The sequence below is a fragment of the Leptinotarsa decemlineata genome, unplaced genomic scaffold (genome assembly GCF_025532065.1).
Source record: "Leptinotarsa decemlineata unplaced genomic scaffold, Ldec_3_MD MMD2_tig00001393_RagTag_RagTag, whole genome shotgun sequence".
Lineage (NCBI taxonomy): Eukaryota > Metazoa > Arthropoda > Insecta > Coleoptera > Chrysomelidae > Leptinotarsa > Leptinotarsa decemlineata.
In genome coordinates, this window is record NW_027412562.1 from 7,088,002 (window position 1) to 7,109,939 (window position 21,938).

A 21,938-nucleotide genomic window follows, 5' to 3' on the forward strand; every position below is an offset into this window, starting at 1 on the left:
GTCTCAGAACTCTTCAGAATTGGATAAAGAAACCAGGATTTATATTTAAAATAATAAACAAACGTCATGCAGTTATGAAAAGAAGAAGAATAGTGGAATTGCGAAAAATTTTCTTGGTATGACACTCATGACATAGTTACGAAAGCGTGGACTGATGGTTCGAGAATGTGTACGCCTAATATGCCTGCAAACAAAAGATCGCGACTAATCATTGTGCATTGCGGAGGAAGTAAAAAATAGGTTCCGAATTCTTTGAAATTATGTGAAAAGAAACTTGATGACTGCAATGTTGACTATCATAAGAACATGGAAGCTAATATTTTCGAGGAATGGTTTGAAAACACATTGATCCCAAATTTGGATGCCAATATAATAGTTCCTGACAACGCTTCCTATCTTTCGCGACAGCTCATCAAAGTACCAAATAAAAATTCGAGGAAAGATGAAATACAAAGTTTTTTAATGGATAACAATTTGTAATCTGGAGATAACTATACCAAAAACCAACTACTTGAAGTTTTACAGACAAAAACATTTGAAAAAGTGTATGCCCTTGATAGTATTTCTGAAAAGTATGAACACACAATACTGAGAGTTCCCCCTATTTTTGTGTTTCCAATCCCATCGAGTTGATTTGGGGAAAATTGGAACAAAGCATCAGGCGTAAAAATAATTTTCCAAAATTTGATAAGAAGGTAATAGAGCTAATTGAAATAGAGTTATCTAATATTACCTAAAAAGGCTGGCAGAAAAGGATTAGTTGAAAAAGACTATATGGAGATTGGACACTTCCATATCAATGGTGGAAATTCATTATTGATTCAAATGACAACAGTGATAGTGATACAGAGAATATGGACGAGGAATTATCAGAAGCTTTCGAAGAAAGTTAGTGAAGTGTTTTTGAAACTAGTTAGCTCCCTAACTATATCATTAAAGGGGAGCTGTTGGAAGATAGTTTGCACTATATCGTTTACTTGAACTATACTTTGTTTTTAAATAAATACGTGTTGTAATTATTCGAATGTTCAAGATGAATACCTTTTGAAATATTGGAAGGTTTTGCTTTGAAACAGGCAGATATACAAATGAATGTTTCATAAATAAATAACTATCTTTATTTTTAACATTCAATAAAACAGATATCTTCCTAAAAACAGAAAGAAGTACTTCTGTTAGTTTTGAAAATATTTGAAAAGTAAATTTTCTCATGGAGAAAACACTAAATCTGGCAGTTTCTTTGCATAAAAATTATAAATAAATAAAAAACGTGTCCCAGTTTGAAACTGAACTTGGCTGGGTTGTATGGCACACTCTAAGTGAATGTAATATACATATGTGCTGTTCAAATGCCATTTAAATTGATCAGTCTCAGCTCACACATATTTCGACTTTTTAACTACCTAGGTATTTGTCGAAAGATGGTTTCGCTTGAGGAAACATTAACCAGCTGGAAATTAGTTGGCATGGCTTCAAATCAACAAAATGGGATTAGATGAACAATCATTTGGCTTCCTTAAATTAATTATATTTACTCGGGAAATGCCCAAACGTTCGAACAACTGCAGGAAATGTTAATAAAGGTGATTTGTCCATGCTCTTAATAATTCTAGTCTCGTATTCTCTTCAATAAATTTCCGCTTTCGGCTCACTTTGATCATTATTGAACTTTCATTGTTATCGAAGTTGTAATGGTATGAATAGAATTTATATGGGGTGGCCATTTGAAATAGGCCACCATGCTTGTATCGGAAATTATTACTTATTCATTTCTACAGGGTGGGCCATTGGAAACAAAACAAGACAGGTTTTTTTTATTTGGTTCTCAGGAAAAAGTTACTCGTATTAGTCGATTTTTATTCCGAAGGAAGGACTTTCACTGTTAGCCTTGTTACTTCCACCCTCCGAATCGTGAAAAGGATTCACGGGCCGGTTTTGCTTCTTTGAAAGGTCACTGGTCACTGTGGCTGCATAATGTTTTAAGGTTCAACTAAGTACACTTCGAACTTCACTGTTTTAAAACGTTTGTCCAACTGGATTCCATCTCTAGCGATTGAAAGCCAATGTGAATCACAACTTTCGCACAGGCACCGCTTTTAGAACGCCTTAAAGATTTTCCTGTAGCGCTTGTGTTTCGCCGTAAAACAACTGGGTTCCTATTTTCAACGCTTAGTACTATTTACAATTCGATGCATTAGATATTAGAAAGAAAATCTGTCAAAAACACATTTTAATTTTTTTTTTCTTTCACTTTGTTATATAATTAGGCACAAAATTGATATTTTATGAAGGTTCAGAAAAAAATAAACGTCATATGTGACTAAATTTTAATAATTTTTCTTGTATATTCTAGAAAAATATATTCAGATGGCGCAATTTTTTTAAATGATTTCAGGAAAAAAGCTTTGTCGAAACTGAAATGTTTCATGTGTGTTGCGTTGAATCTAAGTTCGCAACAGATTTTTTGCAATATTTTTGGAAATAACCCCACTCTAATTTCATTTACAAATTTTCAAATAATGTGGATCATTATTTGAAATTCTGTAAATCATTATTTTAAATTTTTTAAATGGAATCATAATGTGAATCATCATTTGGGATTTTGAAAATGAAATCAAAGAGTGCGGTTATTTTTCAGAATATCGCGAAAAGTTTATCAACGAAGAGAATTGACGCAGCAGCATCCTAGAAAAAGGGGTGCAAACCGCGGACACGTGTTTCTGGCTATTGATCTCATCAACGCGGTGCAGCCAAGTGTAAAGGTGGGTAACACTTGGTTGCCAAAATTTGGAAACAACACAAATGAACGGAATGAACAACAGGAGTCCACTGCACAGTTGTAATTATAGTTAGGAGACCTAGAATTTCTAGGATTCTCCCAACATTATCACGTAGGCAGCTACAGCTACCTGCGTGACTTCCGGGTCCTGGATGTAGGTAAATATCGAAAAGATGTTGTAGAGTGTGCATGATTTGAATCATAAAGGAGAAAAATTGACCGAACAGCACTCTAGAAAAGAATATCAAACCGTAAACACGTGTTTCTGGCTATAGACCTCATCAGCGCGGTGCAGCCAAGTGCAAAGATGGGTAACACTTGTTTGCCGAAATTTGGAAACAAGTCAAATCAGCGGAATGAACAACAGAAGTCTACTGCACATTTGTGGTTCTACTTAGGAGACCTACAATTTCTAGGATTCACTCAACATTACCTCGTAGGCAGCTACAGCTACCTGCGTAACTTCCGGATCCTGAATGTAAATATAGAAAAGATGTTGTAGAGTGCATGAGTTGAATCATAAAGGAGGAAAATTGACGCAACAGCACTTCAGAAAAGGAAAGCAAACCGCTAACACGTGTTTCTGGCTATAGACCCCATCAACGCGGTGCAGCCAAGCGCAAAGATGGGTAACACTTGGTTGCCGAAATTTGGAAACAACACAAATCAACGGAATGAACAACAGAAGTCTACTGCACATTTGTGGTTCTACTTAGGAGACCTAGAATTTCTAGGATTCTCCCAACATTACCACGTAGGCAGCTACAGCTACCTGCGTAACTTCCGGATCCTGAATGTAAATATAGAAAAGATGTTGTAGAGTTTGCATGATTTGAATCATAAAAGAAGAAAATTGATGGAATAGCACTCTATAAAAGGGGGGGCTAACCGCGGACAGCTGTTTCCGGCTATCGGCAAACATGGGCATCGCTTGGTTGCCGAAAGGAGTCGACTGTACATTCATGGTTCTAGTTAGGATACCTAGAATTTCTAGGATCCATGTAGGCATTGAATCATAAAAGGGAAGAATTGACGCAACAGCGGACACATGTCTTTTAGCTATTGGCCGCGAGCAACACTTGGTTGCCGAAAATTAAAAACAACACAAACTATCAATAAGTCGAACGTCAAACCAAAGAAAAATATTCTCAACATCGCATGTGATAATAGTGTATGTAAAGACCAGCCCATTTGGAGTCTCATTTATTCTTCTATTCCATTATTACTTTCATTTCTGTTCCCTGAAAATTTTTGTTAATACTGTGAATTGAACTGCATTTTGAAATTGTTTCTTTGTTGATAAGAGGCTAGGAAAATATATTTTGATATGTTTGATATTTTTTTTTGTAATGCAGCTAAAACAAATACATCTTGAGATATTTGAGCGGCAGATTATTTTCTCGGGAGGAGTGGAAGAAAATAATGGAACCAATTAATTAAAAGTAACCATGATCGTACTTTTTGAAAATTGCATATTGATCTGGAAAAGGGGCTGATTAACGGTCATTACGAGTATTTCATATATTCTGTGAGGAGTTATAATTTTCAATAATATCACTAGCCAACAAATAAGAAAAAAAAATTGCGACTAATACTATAATGACTATACATGAGAGTTAAAAGCATCCTGACTGCGATTTCAAAAATTTCCCATCACGTAAAGATTTTGAGTTATAGTTATTTTTATTTTATAAAAAATTTTCGCATATTATAGGGAAGATCAAAACAAGAAAAATAACAATATATTTTGAGAATAACAGACTTCATTTACAATACACATGAAAAAACATTCAAATCAAGTCTTTTGTGCATAACCTTTTTGCAAATGTTGACTTTAGTTTATATGTTTCATCGTTTTCCCTCATAAGGAACTAACAATAATCCCCATCATTGCTGCATCCCGTCTGCCTTGGTAACATTTGATCCATTGTCAGTATGTCTTGGTGGAACCTTTTCCCTAGTTCGTCACTGACAGCACCCAAATTTTCTGGTGAAAAACTCAAATGGGAGTGCAAAAAATGGATTTTGAGAGACATGCGACATCCCATTCTGCAATAGTTTTCATGTAGTTCTTCTACAAGTGTTTCGTAATTTTCTACTTTCTTATTCCTAAAAACTCCGAAACAATTATTTTAAAAGAAATCCACGCAGCTGTCCTGTTTTAAAATCTGTTTTTCCGTTAATCAGCTGTCGCCCCCATACGAACGACAACTCTCAGAAGTTGAGAAACTTGTGCGAGCTATGGACTAACGAGGTCTTATCTTTCAACGTGTGATTCCTAACACGGTTGCAGAATCATTCCAGCTTCAACCAGATAAATTATCTCGAGAAAAATATCTGGTCGAGACGGGAATCGAACCCACGGTATTCCAATCGTGAGTCGGGCGCACTACCACCGCGGCCAATTCCACATCACTTAGTACTTTTCTAATTTGTGATCCAACAAATATACGTTCTTTGAGCTTTGTATCACTTAATTTTGGAAAAACGTGTTTAAGATATTTAAACGCATCACCTTCTTTGTCTAATGCTTTCACAACATTTTCCAGAGTAATGTGTAATGGAAGTAATAAAACGTTTTTAGGATTAACAAGAGGTATATTCTTCACGTTAGCTCGACCTGGAATATATGTATCTCTCGGAGGCCAGTCTTTTACTTGATAATAGCTCTGTGTTGCCCTACTGTTTCAAAAGCAAAGAAAACAGCAAAACTTCGTATATCCGCCCTGAAGACCTAATAATAGTCCCATGACTTTTAGGTCACCACATATTTGCCACTTATACGTATTATAACTTATTGCATTTAGAATAAGTGACATAATTTCGTGTTTTCTTCATGGCAGCTAGAGGGAGTTTTGTTACCATTATGGAGCAGAACGGCTTTCAAACTTGTTTTAGACGCTATGTTGCCAGATTTTAAACAATTTCCTCAAACAATTTAGGGAAAAGCAAATTTGGAATGTCGTATTCATTAAAGTTTTGTAAAAAAAAATCATAACTCAAAAATCTTACGTTTTATAAAACTTTTACTATCATTTTTGCATTTAGGGACCAAAAATTAATTAAGAACTGCCTTCGGCATTACAGTCGGAAATTGGCTGTTAACTAGTGTATCTAGAGTTATGAAAACTCCGAAAACCTCACATGCGAGTATATGTTAATAGGTATTATTCCGAGGTCACATTGTTTCATGATTAACATTGTTGTTGACATCGGTGCAGGTCGCTCTATTTTTAGTTCAGGAAATAATAGTTACGTTCTAGGCATAATCATTTGAACTATGCGGTTCAAAATAAACTTTCAATTACTTTTATCAGCGGCAGAAAACGTGCTGGCTAAATGTGCATTGCATATTTTCAATGCCATTTTTCAATTGCGAGCGCATTCCTGAGTCTTTTTCTATATATGAAACTCTTGATGATTTTTCAAATCATGATTTTTTCATCAATACACTCACAGGATGTTATTTTTAAAACTCTCCTTCACTAAGTACTACAAATATTAGGTTGTTTCAAAAGTTTTGTCTGTTTCAATGTCATGAGTTTTTGTAGTTCCATACCTCAAAGAATACTTATTCTACTGTGTCGTGGTTTATACTGATCGATAGAGAATTGTGTATCCTTGTCATTGATGATGTTCATTTTCGGTCAATTTTTCTATACGAATTCAAATTGCACCAAAGCGCTGCCGAAACAGCCCTAAAATTATCCAGGCATTTGACAGTGATGATGAACGCAGTGTTCGATGTTGGTTTGCGAAATTTCGTTCCGAATATTATAGCCTCGAAGATGAGCTCCGAAGTGTTCGACCTACAGTATCTGTATCTGTAGAGTAGGGAGGGTGAGTGTAGACTCACAGCACTTCGGCCACATGTGACCAATTGTACATCCTCCCGAGGAGTTGTCCTCCTAGGTCATCGTCCATTCTGTCCTTTCCAGGAAGGTGGACAGGTCACTAGGAGACATCTCCTTTATATCGGCAGCTGAAGGCCAAGACTCGCCGAACACCCACTCTCTTTGGCAACCTTGAGGTGTCTCACGCCGGCCTTCGTGAAGGTTATGGAAGGTGCAGCGACATTACTATCGTTGGGCGGCTTCTTCAACCTTCTTGGAGTTCCCTCCGTGGAGGTGCACAAGTGAGGGAGCTTTCCTGCAGTGGCAGCCGGTTCCTTGCCTTTATTCAAGGTGGAGCTCTTGGCGCCAGCCACAGGAAGTGCCCTTACTGTTGGAGGTGGAGTGGGAGAGGAGGAGGGTGCACTTATATTTGCTGCCACTCCTGCCTCTATCGCCAGCTCCATTTCGAGCAGTAGATTGGGGTGGGCATTTCTGTTCATTCCCAGCCACCGTCATAGATTGAGGTGAGCATTTCTCTCTAGCCTCGGGATTGGTTTGTGTGTTCCCACGAGTAGCAGGGGAAGAATTGATCACTCTGGTAGAGCCCCGCATTATTGTCCAGTCATTTTAGGTCGATTCAGGCGTGTATTTCAGAAAGTTGACATACCCAGCTGTAAATTTGTATAAACTTTGTATTTTGGCATCATTAAAGTATTATCAAAATTCACATTTGATTCGAAAGCCGAAACTTCAAAAAGTGGGGGACAAAAGTCACAAAAACCAACTTTTTGTACGTTTTTTGCCAATATCTCGTTTCCAATGGGTTTTATGCTAATTGTATTCATTATCAATAAAAGTAGAAAATTAAATTATCTACAACTTTTGTTTCGAACAGTTTTTCATACGTTGAATCGTTTTTGAGATAGAGGGCAGCGCGAGCGCAGATTAAATATTATTTGAAATTAACTGGTTGTTCCGATCGAAATCAGCTCATTTAAGGTTTATAAATCATTACTCAATAAATAATTATAAATAATTTTCATTTTTTATTAACGAATACATTATATTTGAATATTTTTTTCATTAATGAACCGATCTATGAATTCAATAATACAATTTATTCCTGTATTTCAAAAAGTCATTTAGGGATATACTTCAAAGATTATCAAATCAATCAATCAAAGATTATTGTTGTATTTGATGGATACTCAGATGATGTGGTGCTGCAGGTTTTTCCGGATTTTCCTGAAGCTGAAAAAGTAAATGCGCCACTGGAATCAATGAAGTCGCCCCGGAGCGCCAATTAATTTTTATTGTTGTTTTTATTTTTATCGTTGTTTTGTAAAAACATGAAAGCAGCAAAGAATGGCTGCAATTTTAAAAACATACGAAGTTTGTATTGACAAAACCATGATTGTACCAATTAGCCAAGAAAAATTTCTATCAAATAGCAAAAATAAAGAAAAGCTGATTACTATGCTTATTGAAAAATTAGAAGCTGTTGACATCACCACTAAACAGGACAGGGATGATGTGGATGTTCTCATTATTGAGACAGCTATTGAAGAATCTAAACGTCAAAGAACAGCAATTATAGGCGGTGAAGATATTGATTCACTTGTGATTTTAATTGGGCGTACACTATTTCTTGAACAAGAAATTTTCTTTGAAAAAGTTGGCAGAGCAAATGTGAAAACGGAAATATACTCCCCTAAGAGTTTCGACAAATATTCAAGTTCTAAAAAACACATTTTGTTCCTTCACGCTTGAAGCGGCTGTGATACGACTTCTGCGCTCTTTAAAAAAGGAAAAAAAACGTTTTTAAGAACATTCGAGAAACTATCTAGTTTGGATGAACTTGCTGCAGCATTTGAAGAAGAAAACTGCCCGGTTGAAAGATTATTTGATAGTGGATTGCAAACTTCATTAGCTGTTTATAATGCTCTTGTAGATACTTTCGATCATCTTCGTTATGCACAATATGTCAAGCTAACAAACCTCAATGAACTTGTGCAGTTATCAAATATCCCACCAATAAGTGGAGAAGCTCACCAACATTTTAATCGTGTTTATTACCTAGTTCAAACTTGGTTAGGACATGATTTGGAACCCCAGGAATGGGGTTGGACAATGCGTAACGGATTGCTAGAACCTATCATGACCATTTTACCACCTGCTCCAGATGAGTTACTCAATATGATATTCTGTAACTGCAAAAGTGGTTGTGGTTCAAGATGTGGATGCAGGAAAGCGGGGTTGCAATGCTCTTTAGCTTGTGCCAGTGTAATGGGCAAGCTTGTCTCAGTGCTGTATCATATGAGACCGATGTTAACGAAGATAGGTCCTTTGATCCAGAAATCATGAAAGAATTGGAAACGAATCTGGGTGAAGATGACAATAAAGATGATAACGTCCTTGAATTTTCACAGCTGCGAGAAGACGACGACGATGAAATAGAAGAAAATGGAAATTAAAAATTGAAATTTTTAATTTTGACATTCATAAATGTATCAAATGAGATTCTTTAATAAAAATATTATTTAAAATTCTATTATTTTTCTAATAATTTTGATTTATTAAAGAATAATTACTATAGATTAGATTCAAATTATAATGTAATATGCCAAAATACAAAGTTTATACAAATTTACTGCTTTGGCGCACCCCCTAAAATGACTGGCCTATTAGCAGAGGAAGGCTGATTACAACGAGGTTTCGCCTGGTTCCCCAAGGGGATTGTTCGTAACCGCATATCACCCTACGGCCATTCAGAGGTCGGCACGATTCCTTACACCTCAGCTTGGGTGTCATGTTTCGCAAAGGCTTTTGAGGAGTTTTGGTTCTCCTCATCCTACCTATTTCTGCCACTGACCAGGAGTCCGGCGACCCCATTCGTAAGGCCACATCGACTTCCCGGATAGGGCTCTCAGTCCTCTGCCCTTTTCCCTATCCGCCACCTGGCGACGCGCCCGATAGGTAGTCAGACCCACGATTCGACCTACAGTAAATCAGGACGAAAATTTGAGGACTCTGGTGGAGACTGGCCCGTCACAAACTGAGCGTCAGCTCTCTTGCGATCGACAGAAATTGTTACGGGAATTATGTATTTCCCGGACTGGGCCGGAAAAATGCTACTTTCTTAAACTAAAAGTGTCCGGAAAATAGATACTTTCCGGACGGTAGCAGAAAAAAACATTCCGTTGAGAACATTTTATTTCCTGAATCAATGTACCTCTAAACCAATTGAAATCCAATCTAAATCGCACAGGCACTGCTTTCAGATAATATTGAGACTTTCTTTCAATACTTGTGAAAACTTCCATCTAATTTAGATATCCCAGTAAGAACACTAGCACATACTCCTAATGAAAATGTATCGCACCTGCATATAGAGTAATTCAAATGTTTTAATTAACGTTGAAACCCGATCTAAAACACTCAGATAGAGTCATAGATCTAGAAGTGTGTGCTTTGTAAGGTGTTAAACTGGTGCTAAATTCGCTAAACGTTCTCGATGACAGATTGTCTAGGGCAAAATGGAACGTGTTGGACATTAATTAGTCTAACTATCTACAAGTCACTAACTAGATTGCCATTGGCGTAGGCATAATTCACGTATTATCAATTGAGGATTACGCCTTGGAGGTTTAGTTTTTGCTTATAAAGGAGACAGTTAGGATTTCTTAATTAATTTGAGAATTGAATTTACACACGTATGCTAATAATAATATTAATAATAAGGATAAACCAATGCATGGGGCTTCTTCAATAACAGTGGTGACCTTGGCTTATCCTCAGGTCGAGTGGGCTGAAGTCGGAAACTGAGGGGTTCATCATGGCTTGCCAGGATGGTGTCTACCGCAGTCGCATGATGGGTATAGAGGTTCCTGACACAAAGTGCAGGGCCTGCCGCGAGGCGCCCGAAACCCTAATGCACTTGTTATCAGCATGTCCATCATTTGCGGTCTTGGCCTATATCCATCGACATAACGCGACAGAGTGCTATATTACCATCTACGGCACTCTTACGGTATTGACAAAATTATTGAATTATTGAATTGAATTATTGAAATTATTTTTCCAAATATATATCTCCTACGTCTTATAACTTAAACTTCCATGCCTTTTTTGCAAACCCTCTTGTTTATAACCGACTCCTTTGGACTCGATATAATATAAAATATAATATAATATATAATGTAATAATTAATATAATATATGATATAAAAATATTTAAACAAATGGACTTAAAAAAGCAAGCCAAACTAAAAAGTTGCAAATGAATAGGTAATGGTTAAGAAAAACCTAAAAAAATACGCTTTAATAGCAACACAAACTGAAAAATAAAAAATGATTCGAAACTAATTTAAGAATGTGTTCAATATCGTCCTATGCCTTGATATAACTGAGGGCTTTTGATAAGTCTGAAATCTCTTTACAAAAAAAATCATTTCTTTGTAAAAAAGCGTGGGTTGCTAAATATTCATTGTTATGATTAAGCACTTGGTTAGCTATTTGCCAGATTGGAGCCCTAATAAAAATATAATTTAAAGCATCCCACAAATTTTTTTTTGGGAATAGATTTATTCTGATTTCAGACTTATTAAAAGTCACCAGTTACATCAATCCATCTGACCTATTCATCGACGTTGAACACAATCTTAAATTAGTTTCGAAATATTTTTTAGTTTGTGTTGCTATTAAAGCGTATTTTTTAGTTTTTCAAACTATTATTCATCAAGTTGAATTTGCGTCCATCAACAGTGTAGTCATGATATTTTATTAAATTTAGGAAATTCAACAATTTCATAAAGAAATTCAACAATTATATTTTTCCCCGAAACCAGAATAATCTGTACTAACACCAGATGACTTCTACTTACAAGTAATTCATTTTTATAACCTTCGTTTAGTTATTTCTTCATTAATTCATTCATTTATTTATTAATCGAATAGGATTTCAACAAGCAGATGCCGAAAGATTCATCCAAGAAAAGGTTCAAGGTAACTATGTATTGTGGGAAATATGGGCTAAATTGAGGCATTTCACTTATTCTACAATCATCAAGAATACCTTTTTCAAATTCTACTCACATTTTCTTTCTTCCGAAACTAACATTTGTGTAATTATAATAGTTTTGTTGTCTGGAAAATTATTGGAAACTATTATTATTGTAATGAACGCTATATCAGTACTGGGTGAAAACTATTTTGCGGATTTGGGATTATCTACCGCAGTTGTGTATATTCGATTGGTAAAAAATTTGTTCATGAAAAAATTCAATTGGAATGTTCAAAAATAGTCACTTGATTTTTCAATCAATCATAGTCTGGCCAGTCGTGATTTATTTTTCGACATTCTAATATTTATATAAAATATTTTTCTTCGATTAAAAAGATGACATTTTAGTGTTTACGTTTGGAAATAAATTGTTATCGAGTGTAATATTTTTACATGATGATTCATAAGTTGGAGATTTGGACAATTATTTGTAATTTTGGGGCTGGTTCGTATGTGGTGTGTGATAATAATTGTTCCAAACTGCGACTTTTGGAATTCATAGATGTCTCCAGCCTTCATTAGTTAGTGTCTGAAACTGAATTCATTCCTGTTCACAAAACAATCAACATAATTATATTTGTTTGTTTTTTTTGTTAATAATTAACTGAAATAGCTCCCTTTGTAGTAATATATTTATATGGAAAGGGTTATATTTTTAAAAGTGATCAATTTTTGGGAAATAAAGTTTTTGGCTTTCTACTACTCCATCTTGATACAAAAAATGTGGAAATCTTCCAAAGAAAGGAAAGAAGCAACCAGATTAAAAAAAAGTAAGTCTATACAACAAATATGTGTAGATCTTGCAGAGAATCAAGTTTCAGACACAAACTGGAAGAAAAAGCTCTCCTGAAACAGCTACTTTCATATAAACTTACACGAAAAAAAAAATTCCTTTAGTTGGATTTAGTTGTTTGGTTGGAATTTTGTGTTTTCTTATACTGTTATCCAGATTAGTACTGAAGAGCGAGCCTTAAGGCAAGTCTCTTACGATGAAACATCGATGTCTACCAGTGAGGATGACAGTGTTCCATGTAAGTGAAATTTTTACGCTTCATTTAGTATATTGTATAGGAATCCTGTGAATGATATCTGATTCAATGTCTAGTATTTAATCGGACTATTTTACCTCAAGCCGAAATATAATTTGCTTAACTATAACACCAAATTCACAAAATTTAATAGTTTTGTAGTTTCTACTCCATGAAGGCCATACTTTTATACAAATATTTATGTACTTCGTATTCTTTATAACTTCTTGCGAAACAAGAGCTCTGCTCTTATCGCCAAACCAATTTGTTCACATATTTTGTTTTAATCGTACTCTAATCTGTATACGTTGTGAATAAAGTTATTATTATCATAACGAATGTTTGGAATACGAACTGAGTAGAGAAAAGTGTTTTTTGTATAATTCAGTGTTTACATAAAAGTATTTGTTTCTAAAGAATTTTTCTTTCGTATAATTCAATGTTTATATGAAAGTAGTTGTTTCAGGAGGGCTTTTTTTCCAGTTTGTGTCTGGATGTTACTTCTTTGCATGATTTACACATTTATGTGAAGAGTTACTTCTTTCAAAATTAATTGCTTCCTGGCTTTCTTTCAAAGAGTACCATAATCTTGTGTATCAAGATGGAGTAGTAGATAGCCACAAAAATATAAATTTATGGATGAAAATTTCTTGTATAAATAATTCCCTGTATAAACCTTTGTAGTAATAAAATTTGAAAATCTGGAAATTCAGTGGCACTATGGTCTTTCTTTAAAATCGAATCAAATTTCCAAAGTTCCAATTATGTCTGGATTCTCCTCATGGAAGTTCATAGCAGATCATCAACTGAACGTTATTTTCTTTATTTACTTTGGGTTGGTTTCGTTAATGGGTAAGTAGTTTTTAGGGAAAACGTACTGCTCTCACCTCAATTAGTAGATCATCTTGAATTGAATCAATACTTCGCACAAGCTCACTATGGTTTCAGATCAAGTCTTTCCTACTGCCCATGCAATAAACAAGCTGGTAAAATATGTTTTATCATTTTTTTCAGTCTAACGATATCACTGGTATTATTATCCTGATAGATCTAACCAAGGCATTTGAATGTGGTAGCCCTGAAATTTTGGTCAGAAAACTGGACTTTTATGATGAGGCACCATGTCTCAAATGATTCTGTTAACGTCTGAAACTAAATGCTAAAACCGTAGATATTGCATTCACTCTCCGGAACATCACCATAAAAAAGAACCAGGACCCTGTCAAACTTCCAGGGGTATATTTGGATTCAAAGTTATCCTAGCAAACCTACATAGATTATGTTTGTGAAAAATAGCCACAAAATTATTATTGCTATGCGCATTTGCCAATTCGATCAACAAACAATCAATGCCAAATGGTTATCATGGTCTGATCAACCTATAGTTTGCATTTATCTTGATAATCTTTTTTGCATTTAACATTAATTTGCTTGTGTGGACGCACCAATGAAGATTTATTATTATATTATTTTTCCCTACGGTTGCGCCGGTCGGGTCCTAACCCCAGAAAGCCTCGATACATTCGGGAGGGCGCGCCAGCATTATCAATCAAATGACAACTCCCCACACCGTGGGGCAAGTGATCATTGGGTCCGAGAATTATGTGCCCTGAGTAAGCGCAGTGAGCCAATAATGTCTGTCTTCTGCATTTGTCGAGCTAGGATTTCTGCCTTAGTGCGGCAATCCGGCATGAGAGAGGGCATCCGAGAGAAGAAAGGGCATCATTTCAACAAAGACTCCAAAAGTCAAAACAACCATCGTGACAAAGTGGTCTGGATAGAGTCTGTGGAGTTCGAAGGGAAAATCTCTTTTCGGGTGATAATCGTCTCGCCAGTTGCTGAAAACTCCACGACAAATATCGTCTTGCTCTGATGGCCAAAGAAACGATATCAGGCTTCTTAGCTTATATGAGCCTGCGGGCGACGAACAAACAGTTCCAATAAATTCGGCACTTCTAGTTCACCACAGTGTATTCAATGTTGCTCGTAGGGCAACACCGGTGTCTCGTCAATAATGTGAAAGTACATTAGGTGGTGATAAAGTGTTATGTCGATGGGTATAAGCTGAGTCCGCATATGCTGAACATATTGATCTCTATACCCATCACGCGACTGCGGTGGACATTATAGACACCATCCCTGGCAGAACGATTTCGACCCACTGGACCTGAGGAAAGCAAAGATCAGGTGCTTTGATAGGTCGAAGTCTTCAATGTTGTTAAGGAATACCCCATGCATGGCGGCTTTTATGTGCGTCTTTTGCTGAACGGGTTCCAACTCGGTGACAGAGTCGTGACCACCACGAAAACTAACCCGAATTTACCGGCTGCTCGAGCAGCTGCCCTAAAGAGAAATGCTCCAATTCCAGACCTTCCACGGCCTCCTTGTTGTCGGGGGAAGTACAACCGTGGACCGAACGCTTTGGGATGCAAACTCCTATAGAGATGCATCATTTTCGAGTTGATACAGCTCCTTCCGAGTCTACTTCAGTACTACAAACGGGTAGAGTAACATTGGAACGGCAAGCATATTTGTTGCAGCAACTTGTTTCTTTCCCGACAGTTCCGATGACCAGATCTGTCGGAGTTTGTGCTGATACTTGCCTCGGAGGGAGTTCTTTACTGCTGTTACCTCTTGTGAGTAGCGTTGTTCCACCCCGGAGGTAACGTTATACGTCTCTCCGGCATCCAGATGATGTGGGATGCACATCCTCTCCGTAGTCCTCGCGTCTTCCTCTTTTGAGGACGACGCGGGAACTAAGTATTATAAAACACTAAGGTTTCAATCTATCTTGGCGATTAAAAAAATACTTTCTTTGAAAATCTTCATAACTAGTGAAACTAGCGCCATCTAATTAATATTTACTACAACTAGTAAACATGGCTTGATCGAGACTATTTTTACAAGTTGCAGCATTCTGTAACCAACAAAACTCGAGGTTATTTATAGAATTCTAGGTGTGACTTTCGATGGTTCCATGTATAATAAATAACATAAATTAAATAGATTGGATTTATTTCTATAGTTAAACCATAACGCAACTTTTCATTCTCCTAATCACATTAATCACTGTATTTATAGTTCGAGGTTATGGATGAATAATTAGTGAGTTATTTGAATCTTGAATTCCGATAGTAACCACAAACATGATGTTATTCATAGGAGTATCCTTTCCTCGTGCTTACTTCAGAACGGTAAAAATATCGACATGAGATAAAAACCAGAGAATCGTGCCAGTTTAACTTAAGAAGTTCAACTGTTACCTGTGGATAACTTCAGTTATAAATAATGTTTATTTCGCTAAAATATTCGATGAGTAATTCTTGATTTTATATCCTTACTGGTCTAAGTTCAAATCTGTTTAAAAAAAAATCTGTTTTTCCGTTGATCAGCTGCCGCCCCCATACATATGAGAGTTGTTAAGTATCCCCATAGAAAGTCATGTGGATTTAAATCAGGATAATAAGCCGACTACCTCTAGGGAGTAGTATACCATACATCAGTATTTGAATTAACAGTTGCTTCTTCTGAAATAAAAGTTACTATATACAGTGCATTACATTCAAAACAAGCCACCTTGAACTTTTGGTACAATGATTTGCAGGAAAAATAAAAAAACACGTCAACCACAGTATACAGAGGAACACATTTTGACATATTCACATTTGATGTTACTTACCCTGTTGCACCCCCAGAGCATGTCACCAATTTTTTTTTAAATGAATCAATATTGTTTCGCATTATCAGATACTACATGATGAGTAAATTTCAACAAAGTATAAAACATATGATCTGAAGCTTATTTTTCGGGAGCTGCAAATTATTTGAGTTGAAAAGGAGCCACCCTGAATAACTTTTGAAACAATTATTTTCAGGAAAAATTAAAAAACACCTCAACAATATTATCAAACAGTAGTATCAAATAGATCAACTGTTCTGTTTTATCAAATGTTTCATGATGAACAGATTTCAACAAAGTAGAATAGATTATGGTCTGAAGCTCATACTTTGGAAGCTAAAAATTATTTGAGTTGAAAACCTGTATGAAGTTCTGTGCTATCTGTTACCTAGGTTTCATATGTTTTTTGTGAAGTATACTTCAAAAAAGTCTTATTTTGCCTAGTTAAATTTGAATTTGATATTCCCTTCATTTTGTGTTTGTCTCATTCTTCAATAACGATTACCTACCAGGTGAAGTAACAATCGGTGTTCCAGTTTTTGCGAGTTCTTGTACTACCAGAATGGAAATAGTGCTAGAGTTATGTTCAATGATAATCATCCTGAAAGAGATGTATGACACAAATACGTTTCGCAATTATTGAACAAATTTATGGAAACTGCATCTGTTAACAATAAAAAATGCTGAAGCTATTTGTACCGCAGTTTTAGGGCACGTTGGACTCATCACTGCAACAATTTTTGGATAATCATTTTCCTGGTCTCTGGATTGGTAGAAGAGGTGCTACAGAATAGCCACAAAGGTCTCTCGATCTCACTCCTGTAGAGTTCTTTCTATGGGGAGATTTGAAGTCTAAAGTGTATGTATGTATGTATGAGAATGTCTTGAGGCATTGCAGAGAAGTAACTCCCGAGATTCTCAACCATGTGAGGGAGGCAATGGAAGCTCGTTTGTATCATTGTATGGAAGTTGGTGGAAACGTTTTTGAACATTCACTATAGACATTTTTCCAGTCATCAGATTTTGATTCAAGAATGAATAAAAAATCTCTTTTTCTGATTTATTGCTTCCATATTTCTCTATAGAATGAATATATCAAAATGTGGCCTCCTGTATTATTGATGATCTGTTTTTTTTATTTTTCCTGAAAATCATTGTACCAAAAGTTATTCAGGGTGGCCAGTTTAAAATGTAATGAACTGTAGCTAGCTCTGTAATTTATGTATATATTTGTATGTAACTACAGCTAGAAAACAAAGACGATTATTTTTATTATAAGTATATTTTCCAGTAGACCGGGCTCTGGAGGAAAGCGAGTGTGCAAAATGTGAGGACCTCATTCAATCAATAAATTTTACTTGAATAATCCGAATTTAGCCGACTAATTTTTTGATCCATTTTTTTACCACCTCCTCTCATATGTGTTAACAAAAATTGATGGAATACATGCAATACAGTTATCTCAATGCCGATTAAGTCATAATTTATAGTTTATTGTAATTACAATTTGTATATAGTTCTCTTCTTTATAAAAAAAATCAAGCAATACCAGCACAGGGTTTTTCTGTTTATTTTTTTTTCGCTTGACGGAATGCATTTTTTTTATTCACACTGTTAATGACTTCTGAAGGTAATTCTAACATGTCCTGTAATTAAAATGTCACTCCTCTAATGTAATTGGTGTGATTCGTAACAAAAAAAATAAGCTAGTGTAGTGAATAAATAATTCAAAATTATTCTTTCTGTCAGTCCAAAGCCTTCATATCACATATACTTATCAGCTGTAGGTTTCTATTTAATGAGATTTGTTTCGATTCCAATCGTTTTTTTTTATATACAGGGTGTTATGTAATAAGTGTCCGGTATTTTATAGGACGATTCCCCAGTTAGTTATAAGGTAAGAGTTTCATATATGCATGGGTCTGCAAGGCCTCCATTTTTGAGATACAGAGTATTGAAAATTTATTTTTATTTTTATTTTGAATTTTTGTGGATGAATTTTTCAACATTTGGACAAAAACTGGTATTTGGGGACTTATTCATATGAGAAATTCAAATTTGATTTTAGTTTGACACTTGATTATAGGAGGCGCCACCTACATGTCTTCGTAACTTTTAAATAGTCACACCCTTGTATGTATCACAATTTCTAGAAGAGTAATCGATTCTTCTATTATTTTTACGTGAAAAAGATAGGTTTATCCACGTAGCTCCTCCACCAATGTCAAAAACATCTGTATATTACCACACCACCACTTTTAGCAATGAACGTGTTTTGGGAGGGAAACTGTTTGGCTTCCTTCTTTCCCGTATTATAACAGGAAATGCAGAAATGCGACAAATAATGTTAAATGAAGATTAATGATGGAGAAATAGAAATCCAAAAAGTTTTTTTCCAAAAAACCAATCTCTACTGAAAATTTTCCTTTTTCAATTTCAATGAAATGGCTGGAATTTATTGAAGTAACTAATTGCATGAATGTTTTTGGTCATAGAACTCTCATCGTGACAAGAGCAGATTTGTTTTTCACGGTGACATATTATGAAGAACATATTTGGTTTCACAACCAAAAACCGTGCTGGTAGGGAGATAAAACAAAAGACTTGTTCCGAAACTTCGAGGTACACGTTAAAGAATAGTAATATTCGATTCAGGTGGCATTTTGTAACAATGCTCTCTCATATATAAGGTTATGTATAATTCAATGTCCAAATTTTACTCTTATTTCAATTCAATTTTCATGTATATCTATACTTTATTTTTGTAAAGAGTTTTTATTGTAGATCTTTCTTATTTATTTTAGAAGTTTCCCACATTTTTTTAAGGCGGTATTTCTCCAAAAGTCAAAAATAGTTCGTTTCAAAACACTCATCTCTCCTAAAAATATTCCCTTTGGATTTGAAATGAAAATATTCATGGAGAAAAATAAAGATAATTCCTTTTTCATTTAAAATAGAAATATTTATGAAGAAAAATTGAGATAATTTCATTTCTTTTGTTTGAATTAAAGAAAATCCTAAGAAAGATGGTAAAAAAATGAAAATACTTATTATTAGAATTCTGCCCACTGGCCAAACGAAAACGAAACAGAACCTTTTTAGGAAATGTGTCATTTTAGGAAAACGCAGTAGATTCTTTATTAGGGCTTTTTTCCCGGTACTTTTTACTTTCACTTTCAAGCAAGTGGATGTTATCCGAAATATTTGGAAGACATGGGTGTTTGAAAAGATGCCATTTCAAAGCCGTCTAGATTATCTCTAGACTTCGTCTAGAAGTTTCGAACAAAATTACAACAGTTCCGTATATACAAAAATCAACATTTTATTCTAAACGTACCTGTACTCTTCAATGGTAGTAGTTCTTGATGAAAATCTCGTAAAAACGCTGGTTGTATGCTATACTCTTCTTTTATGATATCCTTGGATGATTTCAAGAAAAATTCATCATATGAACATAGCTTTGCAACTGCTTCACTTCTGATATATAGGATGTTTTCTCCGCTAATATCTGCAAAGCCGCTTAGGATTTTAGTTTCAACTTTTGAACAGACACTACGAATAAAAACATTTTTTTCCCCGGTAAAAGTTTTTTAATGCTCATAGTATTGTCCTTGTTAACTTTGTTAACACATATATATATATATATATATATATATATATATATATATATATATATATATATATATATATATATATATATATATATATATATATATATCAAAAATTAAGCAATTTGTGGACACAACACTCCAAAAATGGGGGCAAACCGCGGACACGTGTTTCTGGCTATTGGCCTCATCAGCGCGGTGCAGTCAAGTGTAAAGATGGGCAACACTTGTTTGCCGAAAATAGGAAATAGAAAATAGGTAGCAACTAGTTGCTACCACGCCACTAGTAAGTGCCATGCATGGCCGTTAAAATAAAATTTAAAATTTCAAATCTTCTAAATGTTACTTCTGAATAAGTTTTATATATATATTTTCTTTAAACCATATAAATTTAATGTGTTTCTCAGTGAAACTTTCGACTTTTTACTATAACCTTAAGTTAATGTCTTGATAAAGGGAATAAACATTCTCGAAAGCTCGACCATATAACAAAAAGTATTCTTTAAACAACAACCCAGCAATTTTGACTGCATCCCCAACATCATTCCGTATTTCTCCTTAACTAGTCAGTGAAGACTAGTCGCTTTATATATATATATATATATATATATATATATATATATATATATATATATATATATATATATATATATATATATATATATATATATATATATATATATATATATATATATTATTCTGAAATTGGAAGAAGAATAGGCCAAGCAACGAAAGATGACCGTTCTACCTTTTTTTATAGAAATAATTAGTATTGCTATTTAACCTGATAATGCTGCTTCGGTTTTTGGAACTATTCCTCCTTCACATAATTTTGATGAAATCATGCATTGCCCTCATTTCAGTACGGAACTAAAATCTCTTGGGAACCTTCCGAGATATGTGGATATTCATCAGTCTCCTATCAAGGTTAATTCGCAAGTGACTGATCCACCGTCTTCTTTTGAGGTTCATTCAATGGAATTAAGTCATTCTTGCCCCTAAAATATGAGTTGTAGTCCTCGTGGTTCTGGTTCCTTTCCAGTGGAAGAGCTTCATGAAGCAAGAGCCGAATCGATCCCTCTACGAAACCCTTCATCACTTGGAAGGATCGATTGCAGCTTGAAAAATGGTTAGTATGCAGATTCTGTGAAACATGTTCTTTCTTACGAATCAGTAAAGAGTTGTCCTGAAGATCTTGAGAAGAAAATTGGATTGGATGATTTAGGAAACATTTGCTACATGAAGAGCAGTTCACAAAGTGTTGTTCATGGCGCAGAATTTCAAGAACGAGGTTTTAATGATGAACGAGAACGAGAATGTTTCTTACCTATTCGCCAAACTCAAACACCTGTTCATGCAGCTGCAGTTTCGTAAGAATGTGTCATCTTTCCCTACAACCGATTTCCTGGAGTCTTTGAAGTCTACTAGATATTCGTTAGGACAAGAGGATTGTTCCGAATTCTGGAGGTTCTTGTTGAATACTCTTGATGATCAAAACAATAGCAGAGTCAATACTCCTTACCGCTCTGGATTGAATGATTCCGTACAGTCTATCTCGTTTTGTGTTTGAAAATCTTTTGCTGGAAAACTTCTTACTTGTTTACTTTGTAGTAAATGTTCAAGAGATAGCAAAAACTTATGTGAATTTCTGTAACTTCAACTAGCGTTTGCTAATATGACTAATAACCAGTCCATGCAAAGCTTATTGTTGAATCATCTGAAAATGGAACTTTTAACAGGTGATGATTGACAGTATTGCCAAACATAGGCCAAACTAACTGACTGTTATAAGAAAATAAGTATAGCTGAGGCACCAGTCAATCTAATAATGACACTGATGATCTTCAAACATGACTCAACCTCTGACGGAAGCACCAAACTCTTACAAAGTTTCGAAATAGATGAACATTTCAATCTAGTAGACCACTATTATACTCTTCTGGCAGTCA

The 21,938-nt window shown here is 35.1% G+C and overlaps 1 protein-coding gene across 4 annotated transcripts in view; it reads left to right on the top strand.

Moving 5' to 3' along the window:
- The window catches only part of LOC111509749 (cGMP-dependent protein kinase for), a 509,933-nt gene that overhangs the window by 115,726 nt on the left and 372,269 nt on the right, over positions 1-21,938 (top strand). For 3 of the 4 annotated variants that reach the window (XM_074175924.1, XM_074175925.1, XM_074175928.1), the window contains one exon: positions 11,569-11,616. The exons of the other annotated variant lie outside the window; for it this stretch is intronic. In XM_074175924.1, the coding sequence (XP_074032025.1) occupies positions 11,569-11,616 (48 nt within the window). The remainder of the gene's footprint in view (positions 1-11,568; positions 11,617-21,938) is intronic. 4 annotated transcript variants of the gene reach the window in all.